The 22,120-nt window shown below is 36.8% G+C and overlaps 1 protein-coding gene across 5 annotated transcripts in view; it reads left to right on the forward strand.

Moving 5' to 3' along the window:
- RALGPS2 (Ral GEF with PH domain and SH3 binding motif 2) overlaps positions 1–22,120 on the forward strand; it is a 170,418-nt gene that overhangs the window by 54,171 nt on the left and 94,127 nt on the right. For all 5 annotated transcript variants that reach the window (XM_064370634.1, XM_064370636.1, XM_012444543.3 and 2 more), the window contains exons 5-6: positions 9,517–9,600; positions 12,806–12,895. In XM_064370634.1, the coding sequence (XP_064226704.1) occupies positions 9,517–9,600; positions 12,806–12,895 (174 nt within the window). The remainder of the gene's footprint in view (positions 1–9,516; positions 9,601–12,805; positions 12,896–22,120) is intronic.

The raw sequence follows: 22,120 nt of genomic DNA on the forward strand, positions 1-22,120 counted from the left end.
TAATCACCATCCGGTATTGGTCTATATTATTCCTGTCTATTTAGTTACATTTTTTCTTTAAGTATAACTATCTCTTAACACATGCTTTTGCAGTTTTAATTTTTTTATGTAAATGGCATTCTATTGTTTTTGTCTTTTTAGCATGCGTTTGATGTTCAACATTGTTGACTAGCATCTATGTTTCTGTATACATTTTAGTGCGTTAATCACTGGATTATAGAGCATGAACATCTTTAAATTTATCAACTACTGTTAATTTGTTTTCCAAAATGATTGTACAGGTACTATTATGTCAAAACTCTTGCTACTGATAACTTAAAAATAGATTATTTAACCCATGATGTCAGCCAGTTTAGTGTATTAATCTTTATTAACATAAAATGATGTCTTGTCTCTTTATATAGTATGTATTAGAATATTACCATCGCTGGAGAATAAAGGAATTTTTATTATTAAATCAAAATTGAAACTCAGATATTATGAAAAGATAGTGGTTATAACTGAGTCTATAACTAGTAAATTAATTTTATGTTTCTGTCCATTATATCAGTATTCAAGTCTGCACTTCATATATAATTGTATATGATATTTTATTAAAACTGTACATATACTTTAAAAACCGGTTTAAAAGATCTTCAGTGTATTTTGTTTTTGTTTTTGTTATTTGAGACAGAGTCTCGCTGTATTGCCCAGGCTGGAGTACAGTGGCATGATCACAGCCCACTGTATCCTTGATCTCCTGGGCTCAAGCAGCTTTTCCCACCTCAGCCTGCCAAGTAACTAAAACTACAGGCATGCACCACTACACCTGGCTAATTTTTTAAATTTATTTTTATTTTTTTATAGAGACAAGGTCTTTCAGTGTTGCCCAGGCTGGTCTTGAACACCTGGGCTCAAGCAATCCCCCCGCCTTAAGTGATCCCCCCTGCCTTGGCTTCCCAAAGTGCTGGGATTACAGGCATCAGCCACCGTGCCCAGCCCCGTAGTTTTAATTGGTGGTAAAGGTTGAGGAGCTGTCACAAGTGAAGTATATACAGACTGGAGTCTGTCATCCCCTTTCGAGACTATAAATTCCATGTGGGTGGGAATCTTTGTCTATTCTGTTCATTGATGTGTCCCTAGTACCTTAGAATAATACCTTCTCACCTATTTACTATTAGAGATTGATAAATGACCATTTCAAAATTCCGTACTGTATAGCTTGCAGGCATATGCTCTCCCATTGTGTATCATTTTGGAGTCATTTTTGCAAAAGTCTGTTATCCACCCAATGTGACTTTTATAATGGCGCCATTTTTACAGAAAGTTTTTTTCTTCCCATAATTTAGACTATATTTTCAGGTTTCTTCCCTAGTATGAATTTTCCATTGCTGAGTAGGGCAGACGTTTTACCAAAGGATTCTGTGGTTTCGTTAATTTCTAGTATGATTTCTGGCAGGTAGTCAAAGCTCAGCACTTCATAAAGTTTTTCCACATTTCTTATGTACATAGTTCTCCTCAGTATGATTTCTCTTTTGATCATTAAGTTTTGTTTTTTCTTTTTTTCTCTTTTTTTGAGACACAATCTTACCCTGTCACCCAGGCTGGAGGGCAGTTACTTGATCTTGTCTCACTGCAACCTCTGCCTCCTGTATTCAAGTGATTCTTGTGCTTCAGCCTCCAGAGTAGCTGGGACTACGGGCGCATGCCACCACACCCAGCTAATTTTTGTACTTCTTGGTAGAGACAGGGTTTCACCATGTTGGCCAGGCCGGTCTTGAACTCCTGACCTCAAGTGATCTGCCTGCCTTGGCCTCTCAAAGTGCTGGAGATAGGCGTGAGCCACCACACTCGGCTTAGATCATGAAGGTTTGTTTTCTTTTAGAAGGCTCTTATACATTTATTTATAGGGCTTCTTTCCAGTGTGAGTTCTTTCATGTTGAAGAAGCATTGACTGTATTCTGAAGGTTTTTCTGTGTTATTACATTTATAGGATTTTTGTTTTAGATTTTTTTCTATTATAAATTATCTGATCTGTAAAGCTTGTATTTCTTCAGAAGGCATTGCTACATTGATTATGCTAATAGGGTTTCTCTTCATAATGAATTTTCTGTTTCTCAGCACAGGGTAAGTTATGACAAAAAGGTGGTTTGCAGTCCAGTTTTCTTTCCAGTAGCAATTCTCTGGTGCTTTTGATAAGTCTTAAGTAAGAGACCAACTGTGCTTGAAATTTGTGCTGTACTTATTATGTTGGGTAATGTTTGTGTCTTCTGTGAGAGAGAGTCTCAAGTGTTCATAAAGTGACAGGGTATACCTGAAAGTCTGACATATAGAGCATTCAAAGAAGAAAGTTTTAGGCTGGGCATGGTGGTTTACACCTGTAATCTCAGCACATTGGAAGGCTGAGGCTGGTGGGTCAGTTGAGTCAAGGAGGCTGGTGGGTCAGGAGTTCAAGACCAGCCTGGCCAACGTGGAAAAACCCCGTCTCTATTAAAAATACAAAAATTAGGCAGGCCTAATGTTCCATGCCTGTAATTCCAGCTGCTAGGGAGACTGACACACAATTGCTTGAACCAGGGAGGTGGAGGTTGCAGTGAGTGGAGATTGCACCCTGCACTCCAGCCTGGGTGATGGAGTGAAACTCCATCTCAAGAAAACCCCGAAAACAAAAAAAAAGAAGAAAGTTTTACACTTTATTTGTTCTTGTAGATCAATACAGTAAGTCAGTCATTTAGATTATATTAACAAACAGACATTAAATACAAAGAATAATAAGCCCCTCTATGTAACTGGGATCACTAGGATTCACTATGGATCAAGGAAGAATGTTGGTTAAATGGGGGAAAGTACATAATAGATAATTCTGAATCTTACTAAAAAATGTCTTGGTGTTTTTTAATTTTTTTTGGAGACAAGTTCTTACTCCATCACCCGGGCTGGAGTGCAGTAGCACGATCTCGGCTCACCGCAACCTCTGCCTCCTGGATTCAGGCGATTCTCATGCCTCAACCTCCCGAGTTGCTGAGATTACAGACATGCACCACCACACTTGGCTAATTTTTATATTTTTAGTAGAGATGGGTTTCACCATGTTGGCCAGGCTGGTCTCAAACTCCTGACCTCAGGTGATCTGCCCACCTAGGCCTCCCATAGTGCTAGATTACAAGTGTAGCCACCACACCTTGCCTGCATCTTATTAAAATATTTTGCAAAACTTAACAATTGAGATATTTCTGACAGTATATATAAAAAGCTTCTTTATGCAGACCTTCTAGTGTATGCCAAGATAATCTCAAAAACATCCAAAGTTCCAGCATCAGGAATATGATAATTGTATCCTTGTTTTAATGACAGTTTATCATTTGCTTTAAAATTAAAATATAAACAATTCATAAATATAGTGAGAGATTTGAAGAAAGCAAAGAAGACTTGTTGTAGACTTGAAATTTTTCTTATAGACCAGAATAAACTAATTGCTTTGTTAGAAGCAAGATGCAGCTGTTTTGTCAGTTGGTATTGTTGCTATTTATCACCATGAACTTATTTAATATATAGTTAGGTAAGGCTTAGATTACAATTAAGGAAGGTAGAGAAGAAAATTGTTGTTTGGGAGTATAGTTGTATCTGACATCAGAGATAGGAGAAGAAAGCTGCTGCCTTTATCTGTGATCTCATTATACAGGCAGCTTTAACATATTGGGAGGAAGGAAGAGAAAAGAGGATGTGAGTATATCAGAAAATAGAAGGGATTTCTTTTATATATCTTAACACTTAGGAGTTAGTTTTTAAGTTTATTTTGCGGATTAAAATATAGAATAGTAGTGAGTACTTCATGTGTGAGACCTTTTTGTAGATAGCCATGTTAGGCTGAATGCTAATGGGTATACCATGTTCCTTTAAAGCTGTCCTCTTTTGAGCACTGAGATGCCTCAGCAGTAATTATCCTGTCTTTGTTAGGATCTGCCAGCCTTGCCCTCTCCCCGCTTCCAGTCATTTACAGATTCCATTGCTTTTTCTTTTCTTCCCTCAATCTCTGTCTTCATGCTAGTCTATATTAGCCTTTTCTCTCTTCTATCTGTAGGTATCCCTACAACATCACCCTTAGAACATTCCTTTTAAGAGTATTGGAAACTACAAGATGAAATTTAGATCAAGAATTTCACTTTGCAGAACAGACCTACAGGATATAAGGAAGCTGTGACTCCTGTGAATTCAGTAATTCTTTCATAGGGTAGGTGGTAATCAGTTGTGGGGTTTTGCCCTCACTGTGCTTCCAAAATAAATGAAAGTAAAAATTGGGCTTAGTAGTTTCATAGTTTAAAATTAATCAGTGAATATTCTTTCAAATACACTTTTAATGACTGTTAAGAAATTGACTTTATATATATGAATTTACTACTTAAAGAGTCTCTTTACTACCTGGTTTTAAAATTGCAATTTAAATCCATTGGAACAAATTTTAAGGGGTGTCAAGGCTGCTAAATTTCATTTAGCCTTTACTAAAATGGAGGCTTAGTTACATAGTATACTCAAAACAGCTTTATTCCTAAGTCAGACCCTTGTAAAAAGCACCCTTTGAGTTGCTGAGTTTACTTCAACCTTTTGATGTTCATATGAGATATTTTAGTATAGACTAACTCTTGTCCAGGCTGAACTGTCAGTATACAAGATGGCACCTGTGGCATAATTTATTTCCTGGATTGTATTTTAGTGCAACTTGGAGGAAGGTCTTAGAATCTGAAATAGAAAGAGAAACAAAGGGAAAAGCAATTTTTTTTTTATCATAGAGAAATTTAGCAGCTCTTTAGAGGTAGAGGTAGGGCAGGGCAAAATTCCTTTAATGCCAGATAACCATAAATGCATGTCAAAATTTAAGAAGAAAGTAGCAGGTTCTTGGAGTACCAGTGCAGTTTTAGCTTCATAATTCATTATGTAGTTCTGTTTTTAATTGCTATTTTTTAACTTTTTATTTTGGAATAATAATAGATTCATAGGAACTTGCAACAAAATAGTGCAGAGAATTAGAGGCTCATAGGAAGATACAAAAATAGTCCAGAAAAGTCCCATTTACTCTTCATTCAGTTTTCCTCAGCAGTTATGTCTTACATAACTATAATACATTATCAAAACCAGGAAATTGACATTTTTATAATACATGTCTGTATAATTTGTGATTTTTGTCATATATATAGATTTGTCTAACAACCACCTCAGTCAAGATACGGAACTACTGCATCACCACAAAGATCTCTCCCTCTGCTACCTCTTTATATTCACACCCATGACTATAAAGAGAACCATGAGAGATCACATTTTACTGTGATAACCCAGTTTACTGGAGAGAGGAACTGCTCATGTAGAGATGATAAGTGTCATCACAGGGTGTTTTAAGGGAATACTCTCAACACTTGAGCTCAATATAAAAGCAACACAAGTTGGTTACAAAATTACGATAGTAGAACAGTATGTACTACAGTTAATTTTATGCAGTTATTATTTAATATTGCACCTTTATGTTTGTCACATTTCTCTGGACTGAATATGGCAGTATGTAAGGTCTGTTTGTGTGCATTAATTTTGATAAATGTTAACTTTTAATAATATATTTGTGTGTATTTTATGGTTGTAAATGATAAAAATAGACTAATATTTTATACATTCATGCCATCCCTAGCTTTTTCTTAATTTTTCAATATTTCCAAGCTATGTGGTTTGTCTGCAAGTTTTTTAAAATTGTTACAAATCTTGAAAACAAAATTTCCAAAATATTTTTTTGAAAAAAATTTCTGTATGAGTGGACCCACACAGTTCAAACCCATGTTGTTCAAGGGTCAACTTGAACAACATGAATCTTTCTATTTTGATAAGACTATTATGAAACTTACATTCATTTCTCATGGGAGCGTAAATGATTCAGTATTTTCAGGAGGGCAGTTTGACAGGTAGCAAAGCCTTGAAAAGGTTTGTACTCTTTGCCCTCGTGATTTCTTGTAGGACTATATTTTAAAGAAATAATCAGAAATGTCAGGAAGGGTGCAAGGATATTCATTATTTGTAGTATAGCATTACTTAACAATAGGATAATGAAATCAGCCTTTTGTGTAAAGGTCTATAATTGAGTTTGGATTCTATGTCAAATGGCTCCTTCTAGTGGTTTGATAAGTTTAATTTGATAGACACTTTGATTATAGCATTAATTTAAATTTTGTAATTGTAGTAATTGGTTAAAAATAGATTCAGTTATTTAGGGATTTAATGTTAGGAATTTTATCCTAAAATATGGCATCTTTATGTAGTTGTGTTTGTGAGCTGTGATTTTAGAAAGAACAGAAATGTTTCTAGCAGTTTGATGTTTTCAGTATCATTGTCATAACACCATTTTTGTGTGGATATAATTTTTACTAAATGCTTTCTTTTTTTTACAGGGAAATAAATAATATTCAATTAGCTAGGCTAATTGAATATCCAGAAGTTTTTATTTTTGCTATAAAATTGCTTTTATCATTTCATTATTTTCTTTCAGAAATTTTAAGTTTGAAAGATATGATCTAATTTTAAGATTTAAAAAGGCAGTTTTTCTCTCCAGAGTGTTTACTGCTTATCTACTATGTGGAAATAATTGTCATCTCCCCCGACCCCCTCACTCGTATTCCCTGTCATAATTGCTCAAGGCAGGAACCTGGAATCTTAATACTTCTGCAGACTTCGTTTTTAGCTTACGTCACGAGTCTAGTTCTTGACGAAGTCCTGTCTGCCTCCAGAATATCTTGAATCTATCATTTTTTTTCAATGATAATGCCCTAGTTGAGGGAACATTACCTTTTTCAGACAGTGCCCGGGTTGAGGGAATGTCACCTTTTTCTTGAAGGACCATAGTATTATCTTAACTATTTCCTCAATCTTCCCCTGACTCAATTTATTCCTTTTGTTTGTTTGGTTTTGGTTTCTATTTTAAGATCTTATTGAAGATATGCATGTACCATGTTTAAGAAGTCAAATATTTCCATAAGAGAACAAAATATAGCAGAACTGTAATTCAGTTATTCTCATCTTTCCAGCCTCCATCCTGGAGCCTCATTCCCACCCAGATCTCTTAGCTGTTTCTCCTTAGAGGAATTTATGTCTGTTTTTCAAATAATATGTCTAAATTCTTATTTTTCCTGGATTTTTCTATTTCAAATATGATATGTTGACTCTTTACTATAGAAGATGATTTCATTCTCTTATATTCTCCCCCCATTTACACAATTCACTTCTCCTTTTGCACATACAGTTACGTCACAGTTTTTACTAAGTTAACTATATTCTTTACAGTTGAACTGTGATTATTTACTCGTTTGTTTTTTTCTTTTTTGAGCTAAAATGTACTTTAGTTTTCTTTGTCTCTATCATTAATTTTCTGCCAGAAATGAATGTACTGATCGTCTCTCTTTTTTTTTCTCTGCTTTTCAGAGACAGATGTCTGTTAGAATTTCTGTCCCGTTGCTCCTTTCTTGACTCTTGTTCTTAAAGTGTGCTCATAGGTTTGCCCCAGGATCTCGCATTGCTGTTAATCAGAGGATTCCCAATGTTTTTCTTTCTGTATTGGCTCCTCAGTTTCCTGGGTCTCATATCTTCCGTTTTCCTTGTTTGCTAGTTTGTTTTGATAGAACACATACTCTACTAGTTCTCTGAGAGTAGGTACATAGAAGGCAAATTCTCTAAGATGTTCATGTTTGAAAATGTCTATAGTCTACTTTCAGACTTAATTGATATTCACGTTGGATATAGGATTCTAGAAAATTGAATTCTTCAAAATTGAAGACATTGCTTCAGTTGTCTTTTAACTTCCAGAACTGCCGTTAAGATATCTGATAGCTTCTGATCCCTGTTTTTCTGTATAGGATCTGTTTTGTTGTTGTTGTTGTTGTTTTTGAATCTCTGATCAGTTTTCTCTGTTCCCTCTTAAAATTCCTGTTATTCAGATGTTGACCCTTAGGGTCTTCAGATTAGCATAAAAACATTTTATTCCTGTCATTAACTTTTTGTTTAAAAGTTTTAGTCACTTTAGCTCACAACTCTTCTACTGTCTTTTAGATTTGTCTTATATTTTTTATTTCTAAAAGCTCTTTTTTCCTCCGAATATTTCTTTTTATATATCCTCCTGTTTTTGCTCAATGGGTACAACGTCTTTTCTTATGTATTGAAAAATAATAATTATATGGTTTTGTCTTCTTTTCTCGGTTTTCTTCATTCCCTGCCCTAACTCAGCTTCTTCTGTTCTCTGCCCTAACTCTGTTTCCTCAGAGTTCTTTTTCTTATTTCTTGTGGTTTCTCTCTCTCCCTGGCTATTCTTGTATTGCAAAAGTTTGTTAACCTATTTTGGACCTTGGACCCGTCTGGCAGACTGAAGCCTATGGAACTTTAGCCCTTCTTTAAAATAAAAGGAATCTAGTTCTATTAAAATATACTTATCAAAATATTTTTAAAAGCTGTTATACAGCAATTCATGTGCTTCTTTGTTAATGCATTAAAATCTAGAGGTCAGCCTTAAATATTACCATGTCTGGGTGTGATGACCCACGCCTGGAATCCCAGCATTTTAAGAGGCTGAGGCAGGAGGATTGCTTCAGCATAGGAGTTCAAGACCAGTCTGGCCAACATAGTGAGACCCTGTCTCTACAAAAAATAAAAGCAAAAATAGCTGAGTGTGGTGGTGCACACCTGTAGTCCCAACTACTTGGAAGGCTGAGGTAGAATAATTGCTTGAGGCAGGGAGATCACAGCTGCAGCAAACTGTGATCCCACCAGTATACTCCTGCCTGGGTGACAGAGGAAGACCCTGTCCCTAAAAAAATTAAGTAACTACCATAAGTTTGAAATAGTGATGAGTATAAATGGTATCTGAATCAACTGTAATGTGATATGAAAATGTCAGTGATTTTGATTGATAACTACATCACATGTGTTGCCAATACCACTGTCATCTGTAGCCTACTTTTATAACTAAAAGGACTGTCTTATTTCAGTTAGAGGTTAGTGTATAACGAAAGTAAATTTTTTTATATCTAAGTTCATGGGCCCTTTGTATTTTATTGACAGGCCCTTTAGGGGATCATGATTCCTTTTATTAAAGGTTTCTTCAAATGTCTGGGGTCACTGACTGTCGGCTCAAAGAGTGAGATACTGGAAAGCTGATTGGGAGCTCTGGGTGACTGAATAGAGCTTGACAACTAGTAGTCTTCACTCTATGTTGTGGGATGCTCATCTTTATCTATGGATCTTTTCCTCTTGGGATTCAAATCTTTTCAGAGAAGAATCCACCAGTATTCTGCCTATGGAATGTAAGAGTGCCTATGTTTTCATAGTCATTGTGCCCTCTTATGTCCTGCTAATCACATTTGCTTTTGTGATTTAACTGAATGGATATAATATTACATATGTTTAAATAAAGTGATTCTAGAAAAGAACATAAACTGTCTTTAATGTTTTGAAACCCTTAATTGGGCAAAAAAACTGGGCTATTTCTTATATTTAATTTTCACCTTAATTTTCCAGGAGCTTTCAAGTTGTGGATGGAATAAAAAAGAAAAATATAGTTCTGCACCAAATGCAGTTGCCTTCACAAGAAGATTCAATCATGTGAGTTTATAAATTTTAATACTGTGTCTGAAATTCAGTTCTTCACTATATAATTTTTCCTTAAGAAATGATTTAACTTTTCACATCAGTTGTGGAATATTTTCAGCCAGTATCTCTCAAGTATTATCTCTGTGCATGATCTCTGTTTTTTTCTCTATCATTCCTATTGAAATTTTTTGGAACTTGACATTCTTTCCTGCTTGGCTCTTAACCTTTCATATTTTTTGTCTTTGTGCTCCATTCTGAGTGATTTCCTCAGATCTACATTTCAATTCACCGATTTTCTTCAGATGTGTTTTATCTATTTCAAATCTGTATGCTTTTACACCGGTCATGCTCTTTTCTTATCTTTTAATTTATTTTATTTTTAAAATTTATTAATTTTCAGCAGTTTCTATATTATTATTGGAACTTCTTGGGGTACTACTGCTCTATTTCTGTTCATTCTTAAAGTGGGTTTTTCAAAGATATATAATGAATTTTGTATCTTTGGCTTGAAAGCTCATGTCTATTTAAGCTTTATCCATGAGAATTTTGCTGCTGCCTCAATTGAGGGAGTACTTATTCTAAGAGGCTTTTTATTTGCTTTTGTTAATATCCAGGGTTGTTGCAGATCTAAGACTATTTTTTATGTTTATTGTTGTGCTTCAAGCATCTTTGTACTTCTCTGTAGTAAAAATTTAAATACCAAATCCAGTTAAAGGCAGCCTGTAGTTAACAAATTTTTATTTTAAAATTAATTTTTTTTTTTTTAGAGACAGAGCCTCTGTCTGTCACCCAAGCTGGAGTACAGTGGTGCAGTCATAGCTCACTGCATCCTCAAACTCTTGGGCTCAACCAGTCCTCCTGCCTCAGACTCTCGGGTAGCTAGGACTACAGGCATGCACCACTATGCCAGACTAATTAAAAAAATATATTTTGTGAAGATGAGATCTCACTATGTTGCCCAGGCTAGTCTCAAACGCCTGTCCTCAAGCGATCCTCCTGCCTCAGCCTCCCAAAGCACTGTGATTATAAGCATAAGCCACCATGCCCAGTCTAAATTCTTACGAAAGAGTTTTTCTTTTTTTCTCCTTGACCACCCAGAGCCTACATTACTACAGATGCACTTGTTTGTTGTCTCCCTTTTTCAAAGGAATTGAAAAATAAGTGAATTGTTTTAGTCTACCTTTTCACTGAAATGTAGACCTTTGAGTAGCATTAGATAGAAATGGAGAAGTGGAGAGGTGTGAGGCCTTGCATTATGTCTTTGGAGTAGCATTAAATCCCAAGCCCCTATGTCACTGAGACAGGAAATCCTCCAAGGGCAGCTACAGTACCCACTCTTATAATCACTGCTTTGCTTTTAATTCCTTGTTTTTGGTCTCTAGAGGAAATCCTTTATTTTTCTTCCAATTCAGAAATACATTTTTTAAAAGTTTGTTAGATATAACCCAGCAATTCTAGGGGCTTAAAGCAAAAAATATTTTTTCGTGTGAGTCCAGCAATTTTATGAAACCATGTCTTGGTATTGGTTATTCTGGATCAGCATTCTTAAATGTGGTTGGCTTTAACGGACTGTCATTTGGGAAGCACATACACTTAGCCTTTCAGTATGGGGGTCTCAGCTTGGCTGGATTTATTACATAGTAGCTTAGGGCTCTCCAAGAGAATGTTCCAGCAATCAAGGCAGGGGCTGCATGGTCTTTTATGACCTTATCCTGGAAGTCATTGTTACTTTCGCTAATGCTTTCTTCATCAAAGCAGTCACAAGCCTGCCCAGATTCAGTAAGAAGTGATACATGTCCCAACTTTCTAAGAGAGTGACAAAGATTGTGTGCTTAAAATCACCATCACCCACATTTGTCTAAGCCAGGTGTTGTAGTGAGTCCCTATAGTTCCTGCTACTGGGAGGCTGAGACAGGAGGATCACTTGAGCCCAGGAGTTCAAGACCAGCTTGGGCAACATAATAAGATCTCATCTTAAAAAAAAAAAAATCACATTGGCCAGATAGAGTGGCTCACGCCGTAATCACAGCACTTTGGGAGGCCAAGGAGGCTGGTGGGTCACCTGAGCTCAGAAGTTCAAGACCAGCCTGGGCAACGTGGCAAAACCGTGTCTTGACTAAAAAGAATACAAAAATTAGCCAGGCATGGTGGCTCACGCCTGTGATCTCAGCTACTTAGGAGACTGAGGCAGGAGAATCACTTAAGCCTGGGAGGCAGAGGTTGCAGTTAGCTGAGATTACCCCACTGCACTCCAGCCTGGACAACAGAACAAGACTCTGTCTCCAAAACAAAACGAATCACCATAGTAATTGTCTTAAAATTTGCCCAACATTAAATTTAATTAAGTTGGTGAACTTGCACTTCAGATTTGAATTCATAGTTGGTATTTGGTAAGGTTATTATTAAGATTCCATAGCATAACTTGACTTTTTATTTTAGGTGTAAACCTTATTAGAATTGGGGAGGATTATTACTATTAGTAGCCCAAGTATAGTAACAACTACTAAGGTGACTTTGTAAAATATGTACACTTTATAGTTACATATATATTTGTAAAATATGTGTAAAATACGTAATGACATTTGTTTACAGATGAAAATTCCAAGTAAAATCTGAAATATTTCTCATTAAAAATGTGAAGAAATATGAGGCAGTGGCATTATTTTTGCACAGTGATTTCAAACTATATTCTGTAGTTAGATTTGTGTAAGTGTGAACCAACTTAACAGTGCTTTGACTTTGTTTTCATAGTACATGAATTAAAATGTGCTAAAATGTGCATGGACATATCATATAATAAGCAAATTCAGAATAGAGCATTTTAATATTGAATTTCTAATCTGCCTTCTAATAAATTAGTTTTAATGATTTTTTAAAAGAAATCAAGAAGATGGTTTTATTTGGAAGAATTTCAAAATTTTTGAAATGCAGTTTTAATCTTAAAATGTTAGATATATTTTTGTTTCTTTGAAGTTTTGTTTTGTTTACACCAAGAAAACCCTACTTGGAAATCTTCACTTATGATCCTACTCAATGTAAATAAACAGCCATGTAGAATTACACAGCCACAGAGAAACTTGCTATAAGTAGCATCTTTTACAATGTTTAGTTTTAGAGCTTACCTAATTCTGCCAATATGTTTTAAAATACAGCAAAACAATATAATGTTTACAAATTAAAAATCATAGTGATGTTTATTTAAAATTTTTATTTGCAGGTAAGCTTTTGGGTTGTTAGAGAAATTCTTCATGCTCAAACATTAAAAATTAGAGCTGAAGTTTTGAGCCACTATATTAAAACTGCTAAGGTAAGAAAAATTTGTGTTTTTGTTTTTGTGTTCGACCGTTCATAAATGTTTGCAAGTGAATAAATATTTGTAATGTTTTATTTAGTGTTCATTGATACTGGAAAAATAAGGCCCATTGATTAATATAAGTCAATTTTTAAAGTTGGATGCCTATGTTCTCTGTCTTTTCCTTTAGTCTTCCTGTTTTCCTACCCTTTCTTTTATATCTTTCATCCCACTCTCTGAGTAGTGAATTATGTGATCTGTTTCACTGAATAAGTAAACAAAGGTTAGATTATGGTAAAGTTGATATTTATAAAATTTTGGACTCTTCTGTAGGTGATGAAGAAAGCCATGAAGGATTAAGTAGGAGAATACTACTTCACTTCTGAAGTGAAATATGTGAAGAATAAGACTTTATTTTTAAGAGAATAGTATATGTGGTATTACCACATTATTAACCAAACAATTATTGTGTGGCAAAGATAATAAATACAGCGAGAGAAATGGAGCATGGATTTCAAAAGTAATTGGAAATTAGAGAGAAGGGTGAGACAGGCTGTTCACAAGAGGATACCAAGATTTTGTTAAAACTTGTAACAACTCTGAATTTAGCTGTAAGGTCAGAAAGGGAATGAGCCTTTCCCTCTCTATCATGAAGGCTTAGGACCGGCAGCCCTATAACAAAAGACAGGTTAATGAGAGAAAAGCATAGCAGATTTATTACATGTGCATAGAAATCATACAAAATACAAACTCAAAGCAGGTCCAAATGGTCGATGCTTAAATATCCTCTTCACTGGGGAGAGGGGAGTTTTGGGGGAAGGGATGCATAGGAGTAAGTGACTTACAGGGAAAATGAATGAGCCCAGAGAACAAAGGCCTGAGACCAAGTTTCTCTGAGCTCTCGGGGAGGTGGCATCACAGGTTATGGGTGAGTGAATGGAGGAAACCATGTTAAGCAAAGACAGATACCTCAAGGAAATATCTCAGATAATCTCAGAGCCACCCTCAGAAAGAATAGTTGGGGTAGCCTGTGGTTGAGTTAATTGTTCCTGGATCTGGACAAGGGAGAGGATACTCAGAGAAAGCCTAGCTGTTCATTTCACCAATGTAGATTTTCTCTACAGATACAAATCTCCTCCACAAAAGGCAGCTTTTCAGGGCTATGTCTGTCTGTACGCTCTCTGAATAGCCATCTCAAAATATGTCAAAGAAGTATATTCTAGGATAATGTATTTTTGGTTTCTTTTAATGTTAAGTTCACTAAGAAGTATGGTAATTGTAGCCACATTCATTCATTACTTTTGTCATAAATACAAAACTTAGCTTACCTGTGAATGGAAGAAGGTAGAATAAAATGAGAGTACCATGTTTACAATTATTGTAAGTCATAGCTCTTCCATATTTTCCTTAAGAACATGGGAGCAATTGTATTCTAACATTCTATGGCACTAGGTGGCAGAGCTAGCCTTCTACAAATTTGATATTTTGCAAAACTGTCAAAATATTTTAAAAACTTTTTGTGGTGATGTGTTAGACATATGTATATATTTTTTGAGATAGAGTTGCACTCTGTGGCCCAAGCTGGAGTGCAATGGTGTGATCTTGGCTCACTGCAACATCCGCCTCCTGGGTTCAAGTGATTGTCACATCTCAGCTTCCCAAGTAGCTGGGACTACAGGTGCACACTACCACACCCAGCTAATTTCCATATTTTTAGTAGAGATGGGGTTTCATCATGTTGGCCAGGCTAGTCTCAAACGCCTGACCTCAGGTGATCCGCCTCCTTCGGCCTCTCAAAGTGCTGGGATTACAGGTGTGAGCCACTGCACCTGGCCAATTCTGGTTTTTAACTAATAAAATTAATGATTCTTCTCCATGAATTCTACATTCTTATTTTCTGATACTTTTAAGTATGTTCTACTCAAAACCACCAAATTTTGCTCAAACCTATCACTGTCTTCATCAAGCAGTCATTTAATTTCAGTTCAGACTTTGAATTATTTTTGACAGCACTTACCTTCCTACCAAGCTCTAAACCCATAATTGTTTTTTTCTTATTGTTGTCTCTTAAACTCTTCTATCATGACTCTCTTCCTACTATATTGTTTGTTATAAAACTAACAGCTCTCTTACTTGAGTATTGTATCAGTCGGCATTCTCCAGAGAGAATCATAGCATTCTGTATACACGTGTATAAAGAGATCTAAATATAAAATGTATAAATAGATTTTAGGAATTGATTTATACCATTGAAGGGGCTGGCAAGTATGAAATCTGTAGGGCAGGCCAACAGGCTGGAAACTCAGAAGTTTAGGCAGTATTCTTGAGGCAGAATTTCTTTTCCAGGAAACCCCAGTTTTCAGTATTAAGGCCTTTCAGCTGAACAGATGAGGTCCACACATTATCAAGTGGAATCTCTTAAAGTGCACTGATTATAGATGTTAACCACATCTGTAAAATATCTTCAGGCTAACACCTAGATTAGGGTTTGATTGAATAACTGAATCAAGTTGATAGTCTAGCCAAGTTGATACATAAAACTTACCATCACATAGATACAAAAGAATATAAGAATATTTAAAGTAGCAAAAGAATCATAATGTGGATACCCATGCATGCACCCACTTACACTGGGAATTTTCATATACCTCTTCATATGCCACCTCCTTCCCTTCTACTACAGTGGGAACTACTGCCTTGAATTTTATGTTTGCTTTTCTTTTACAGCTTATGTGTTTGTGAATAATACATTGTTGCAAATGTATGCTTTTGGATTTTGTTTAAATTGAATTATTTCATATTTACTTTTATACTTTTATAACTAGGCATTGTTACTTAATGGTTTTAGGAGTAGCTCTGTTGTAGAGTATCCTATTTGCGTATATCACAAATTTAATGTACTTTGGATTATTTCCAGATTTTTGCTATTATAAGCCCTGCTGCCATGAGCATTCTTGTGAGTCTCTTGGTATTTATGTGAAGGTTGAAGCCCTAGAAATACAGAGTTTATACTAGCAGTGAAAGTGCTGAGTCTCTCTCTCTTTTTGTTTTTTTTTTTTTTAAGACTGGATCTTGTTTCGTCACTCAGGCTGAAAGCCTAGGTACAAACCCTAACTCACTGTATCCTTGACCTCCTGGGCCCAAGCAGTCTTCTCACCTCAGCCTACTGAGTAGTTGGGATTAACCACCACCCCTGGCTAATTTCCTTTTTTTTTTTTTTTAAAGACACGGTCTCACCGTGTTGCCCAGGCTGGTCTTGATCTCCTGTGCTCAAGTGATCCTCCCACATTGGTCTCCCAGAGTGCTGGGATTACAAGTGTGAGCCACTATACTCATCCCCTCATCATTTTAACTTTGTTATAGGTGACCTCCAAACTGGTTATATTGATATACTCTCACTAGCAATTTATGAAGATGCCTGTTGCTCCACATCCATGTCACCACCTGACATTGTCAAAATGTTTCATTATTGCCAATTCTGGTGGATGTGAAATGTATCTCATTTTATTTTTAATAGCCTTTCATTGAATCTGAAAGGAGTGAACATCTCTTCTATATTGGCCATTTAGGTTTTCTCTCTTGAAGTCTGTTTAAGATCGTTCAGCAGTTTTCTATTTTGGCATTGGTTTTTTATGGATATTTTTTTTGAGATGGAGTCTCACTCTGTCGTCCAGGCTGTAGTACAGTGGTGCGATCGTTCACTGCAGCCTCCACCTCCTGAGTTCATGCAGTTCTCCTGCCTCACCCTCCCAGGTAGCTGGCATTACAGGTTCACACCACTATGCCTGGCTAATTTTTGTATTTTTTTTAGTAGGACGGGGTTTCAACACGCTGGCCAGGCTAGTCTCAAATTCCTGACCCCAGGTGATCTGCCCGCCTTGGCCTTCCAAAGTGCTAGAATTAAAGGGGTGAGCCACCACGCCTGGCAGTCATTCGTTGATTTTTATATGAGTTGTTTATATGACTCTAGATGCTAGTTTGCATAAGCTCTGTATGTATATTCCTGTTTGTGGCTTGTCTTGTCACTTTTTTCATACTATTTTCTGATTTACACGTTCTTAATTTTAGTAGTCAGATTTACTGATCTTTAATTTCTTTCTTGGTCTGTTCTGGCTGCTGTAACAAAAATACCATAAACTAGGTGGCTTATAAAAACGAACATTTAGACCAGCCACGGTGGCTAATGCCTATAATCCCAGCACTTTGGGAGGCCAAGGTGGGCGGATCACCTGAGATCAGGAGTTAGTAGAGTACCATCTCTACTAAAAATACAAAAAATTAGCTGGTCATAATGGCGCATGCCTGTAATCCCAGCTACTTGGGAGGCTGAGGCAGGGGAATCTCTTGAACCTGGGAGACGGAGGTTGCAGTGAGCCGAGATTACGCCATTTCACTCCAGCCTGGGCAACAAGAGGGAAAAGTCGTCTCATAAAAAAAAATAAATTCTAGAGAACTGTGAGGATTAAATTTAATATGAAGATGTCAGCAAATTCAGTGTCTGGTAAGGGCCCATTTCTCATAAGGCCCTTCTTGTTGCAACAGAGTTCCTTCAAGCACTTTCCCAAACAACATACCCTCCATACTGCCCTGCCAACACACCCACTGCTACAATTCTGTAGATGAAGGCTGTTCTGGGAATTTATGTATGTGGGATCCTACAGAAAGCTGTTGCTTGTGGCTGGCTTCTCTTGCTTACCATGTTGTTGAGATTCATCCACGTTGCATGTTTTCGGTAATTCTTTTATTGCTAAGTAGATTTCCAATGTATGGATGTTTCACAGTGTTTTTTTTATCATTTTCTTATTAATGCACATTTGTTTTACCTTTGGCTTTTGTGAATAAAGCTATTATGAACATTTTTGTGAAATATGCATTTTTTTCTGGATTATACCTAGGAATGGTGGACCTGCTGGATTATAGATTAGGAGTATGTTTTAACTTCAGTAGAAACTGCCAAATATTCTTATTTTCCGACATAACCCTGTTGGTTTTACCACTTTAAATTTTAGTTAGCAATAAGAGTCTTCTAGTTACTCCACGCATCTTGCCAGTACTTGATGTTTAATTTTTTTTTTTAATTTTGGCCATTCTTTTGGGTGTGTAGTTGTATCTTATTGTGGTTGTAATTTATATTTCTCTGATGATAGTGATGGTTGAGTATCTTTTCATGTGTACGTAGATCATTTGGATATTTTGTTTTGTGATATTATCCTTTCGAATCTTTTGCCTATATTTTTAATAGGATTGTTTGTCTTATCAAGTTGTAGGGATTTTTTTAATGTATTCTGAATACAAACCCTTTTCAGAAATACGTATTTTTTTCCCCAGTCTGTGGCTTGCCTTTTTATTTTCTTAATGTTGTCTTTTGGTTAGTGAACAGAAGTGTTCAATTTTGATGAAGCCCAATTTATTATTTTTATCTTTGTGGTGTTTTTTGTGTCATGTTTAATAAATCTTTGCCTAATCTAGGATCATAAAGAATTTTTCTTTGATCACTCCTAGAAGTATTATAGTTTGAAGTGATCCATCCTGAATTAATTTTTTTTTTTTTTTTTTTTTGAGATGGAGTTTCTCTCTTGTCAGCCAGGCTGGAGTTCAGTGGTGCAGTCTCAGCTCACTGCAACCTCTGCCTCCTAGGTTCAGGCTATAGCTATTGTCCTGCGTCAGCCTCCAAGTAGCTGGGATTACAGATGTGCACCACCACGCCCAGTTAATTTTTGTATTTTTGGTAGAGATGGGGTTCCACCATATTGGCCAGGCTGGTCTCGATCTCTTGACCTCAGGTGATCCACACACTGTAGCCTCCCAAAGTGCTAGGATTACAGGCGTGAGCCACCTCGTCTGACCAAATTGATTTTTGTGTATGGTGGAAGGTGTAGGAGTCAAGGTTCATTTTTTTTTTTCCTCATAAGAATATCTAGGCTGGGCGCAGTGACTCACACCTGTAATCCTAGCACTTTGAAAGGCCAAGGCAGGTGAATCACCTGACGTCAGGTGTTCAAGACCAGCCTGGCCAACATGGTGAAACCCCATCTCTACTAAAAAATACAAAAATTAGCTGGACGTGGTGGCACAGTCCTGTAATCTCAGCTACTTGAGAGGCTGAGGCAGGAGAATCGCTTGAACCCGGGAGGTGGAGGTTGTGGTAAGCCGAGATCATGCCACTGTACTCTAGCCTGGGTGACAGAGCGAGACTCCGTCTCAAAAAAAAAAAAAAAAAAAAAAAAAAGGCCAGGTGCGGTGGCTCACGCCTGTAATCCCAGCACTTAGGGAGGCCGAGGCGGGTGGATCACGAGGTCAAGAGATCGAGACCATCCTGGTCAACATGGTGAAACCCCGTCTCTACTAAAAATACAAAAAATTAGCTGGGCATGGTGGCGCGTGCCTGTAATCCCAGCTACTCAGGAGGCTGAGGCAGGAGAATTGCCTGAACCCAGGAGGCGGAGGTTGCGATGAGCCGAGATCGCGCCATTGCACTCCAGCCTGGGCAACAAGAGCGAAACTCTGTCTCAAAAAAAAAAAAAAAAGAAATAAAAAGAAAAAGAATATCTAATTGTTATATCCATTCCTTTCTGTGTTTAACTGCTTTGACATTTTGGTTGAAAATTACTTGGTCAAATATGTATGTGTAGATATAGTTCTGTTCCATTGATTTATTTGTCTCTTCTTATTCCAGTATCTCTTTGTCTTAATTACTGTAGCTTTACAGTAAGCTTTGAAATCTGATAATGTTCTAGTATTTTTTTCTTCTTCAAGATTGTCTTGGCTGTGCTATCTCCATTTTATGTCTATAGAAATTTTAGAATTAGCTTGTCAATTTCTGCAAGATGGCCTGCTTGCATTTTTGATTGAGGTTTTATTGAATTTATAGATCACTTCGGGAAGAATTGATGGCAATATTAAGACTTTAAATCCATAAGCATGGTATATCTCTGTTTAAGTTTTCTTTAATTTCTCTCAGCAATGCTTTATTTTCAGTGAATCACTCTTGCATATCTTTATTTCTAGATGGCCAGTGTTCTGATGTTACTGTAAATGTTTTTCCATCTCATTTTCTAATTGTTTGGTGCTATATATGCAATCGTGTCATCTAAAAATAAAGGCAGATTTCTCTTCTTCCTTTCTGACTTTTCTACCTTTAAACATTGTTTTTTAAAGAATGGTAGAGACTGGAGTAAAGATTCTCTTCTCCCAGGGTGCTTAAGACCAATCCTCTGTGAGGGAACAAGAATGAGAAGCTGATTTTTCTGGCCAGGCATGTAATCCTAGTACTCTGGGAAGCCAAAGCAGGCAGATCACCTGAGGTCAGGAGTTCAAGACCAACCTGGCCAACATAGTGAAACCCCGTATCTACTAAAAATACAAAAATTAGCCAGTCGAGGTGGTACACACCTGTAGTCCCAGCTGCTCAGGAGGCTGAGGCAGGAGAATTGCTTGAACCCGGAGGTGGAGGTTGCAGTGAGCTGAGATCAGGACACTGCACTGCAGCCTGGGCAATAGACCATGTCTCCAAAAAAAAAAATTAAAGAGAGAAGCTAATTTTTCTGATCCAATTAGGAATTGAGGTGGATAGGGTTGAGTTTTAGCTTTAGTTAGTTTCAAATCACCTCTGATTACAAATGACTCAGGGCAAAATCTGTACTTTGTATGGTACAGGCCGCTTCCTCTCGCAGGACCCTGTTATTTCAGTCCCAGAGATCTCTCTGCTTTCTAACCTAGCCGTCAGCCTCCAGCACTGACACACAGTAAAGAAAGTTCTATTAGGAGTGGATCAGTGGACACAAGAACCAACTCTAGGTTTGAGACTCCTACAGATTCTAGTCTGTTGTATCAGCCCACAGGGTTGTAAAAACACTGGTTTCTTCTTACTTTAGCAAAATCTGGCCATTGGAGGCTTCATCTTTGCCTAGCCTTATAGAGATTAAGCAAATGCCCTCAGGGGGAAAAGCTGTTTAAAGGCTGGGTTTTGTTGTTGTTTTTTTTAATGGTGGAATTTATTTGTGTCCACAACTCTCCAGTGTCTTTAATAAAATGGTTTTCTTTCTAAGTTTATCTGTTTTGTTTTCTTGCTGTTATGGCTAGAACAATGATTTCTCATGCTGTTCTACATCTTAGGCAGAAGCTACAAGTTCGGCATGAGGTTTTTGTTGTTTCTATTTGTTTATTATTTCTTTTCTTTTTTTTTGAGACAGGGTCTTGCTGGGTTGCCCAGGCTGTATAGTGCAGTGGTGTAATCGTGGCTCACCACAACCTCTGTCTCCTGGTCTCAAGCAGTCCTCCCATCTCCCAGCCTCCCAAGTAGCTGGGACTACAGGCACATGCCACCATGCCTGGTTAATTTTTGTATTTTTTTTTTTTTTTTTTTTTGTAGAGACAAGGTTTTGCTATGTTGCCCAGGCTGGTCTTGAACTCCTGGGCTCAAGCAATCCACCAACCTCAGCCTCCCAAAGTGCTAGGATTATAGGTGTGGGTCACCACACTCAGCCTTTGTTTATTCTTACTATGAAGTAGTTATTTGGGCTACAAACTTTCATAAGACCCCTTCCTTCTTCCATTAGCACCGTGGTTCACAACAGGCATTGTTGCCTTGCAGTCTCTTGATGGTGGGTGAGGATTACTTCTATCCTGCTCGTATACTCAGGCTATGAGTCCTTCATTGTTTCTGCTTTATGCAATGAGGGTCTCTTATTGGAACCCTCACCATAGATAGACAAAGTTAGGGGCTAATTACTCTGTACATTTGTAAAACCCTATATATAACTTTATTCTAGAAATATGCAAATATGATTTGTATTTGTTTGTTTTCATATCTGTCTCACTAGACTGAAGCTTCTTGATAGGTTTTTTTCATTTTTGTATATGCAGTCTAATATGGTGCCTAGTATAATAAATGCTTGAAATACATTTGTTGAATGGTTTCCCAATTAGGTTATTATAACCTTGTGTAAAGGTTTATATTATGTTTTGTGTTACTGATTTATTTTGTTTTTATTTGTTTTCTTTGAGTTTTCAATTAAATGTTCTATCCATAGCATTTTCTAGACCTGGAGCTTACCTGGGAGTAGGATTAGGACAGTTGTAAAATGACTGGTTTTTAGACAGGATTTGTGGGATGTAAGCATCAGGTAGTATTTAAAAATCTGGGAAATTAGCGATAAATGTCATGCAGATCTCATGGCAAATTGCTGGAAACTAGTGTTAGGAGTTTTTTGCATGCAGACTGTAAAATCAGTGTCTCAG

The sequence above is a fragment of the Aotus nancymaae genome, unplaced genomic scaffold (assembly GCF_030222135.1).
Source record: "Aotus nancymaae isolate 86718 unplaced genomic scaffold, 86718_ANA_hifiasm-v0.15.2.pri h1tg000108l, whole genome shotgun sequence".
Classification (NCBI taxonomy): Eukaryota; Metazoa; Chordata; class Mammalia; order Primates; family Aotidae; genus Aotus; species Aotus nancymaae.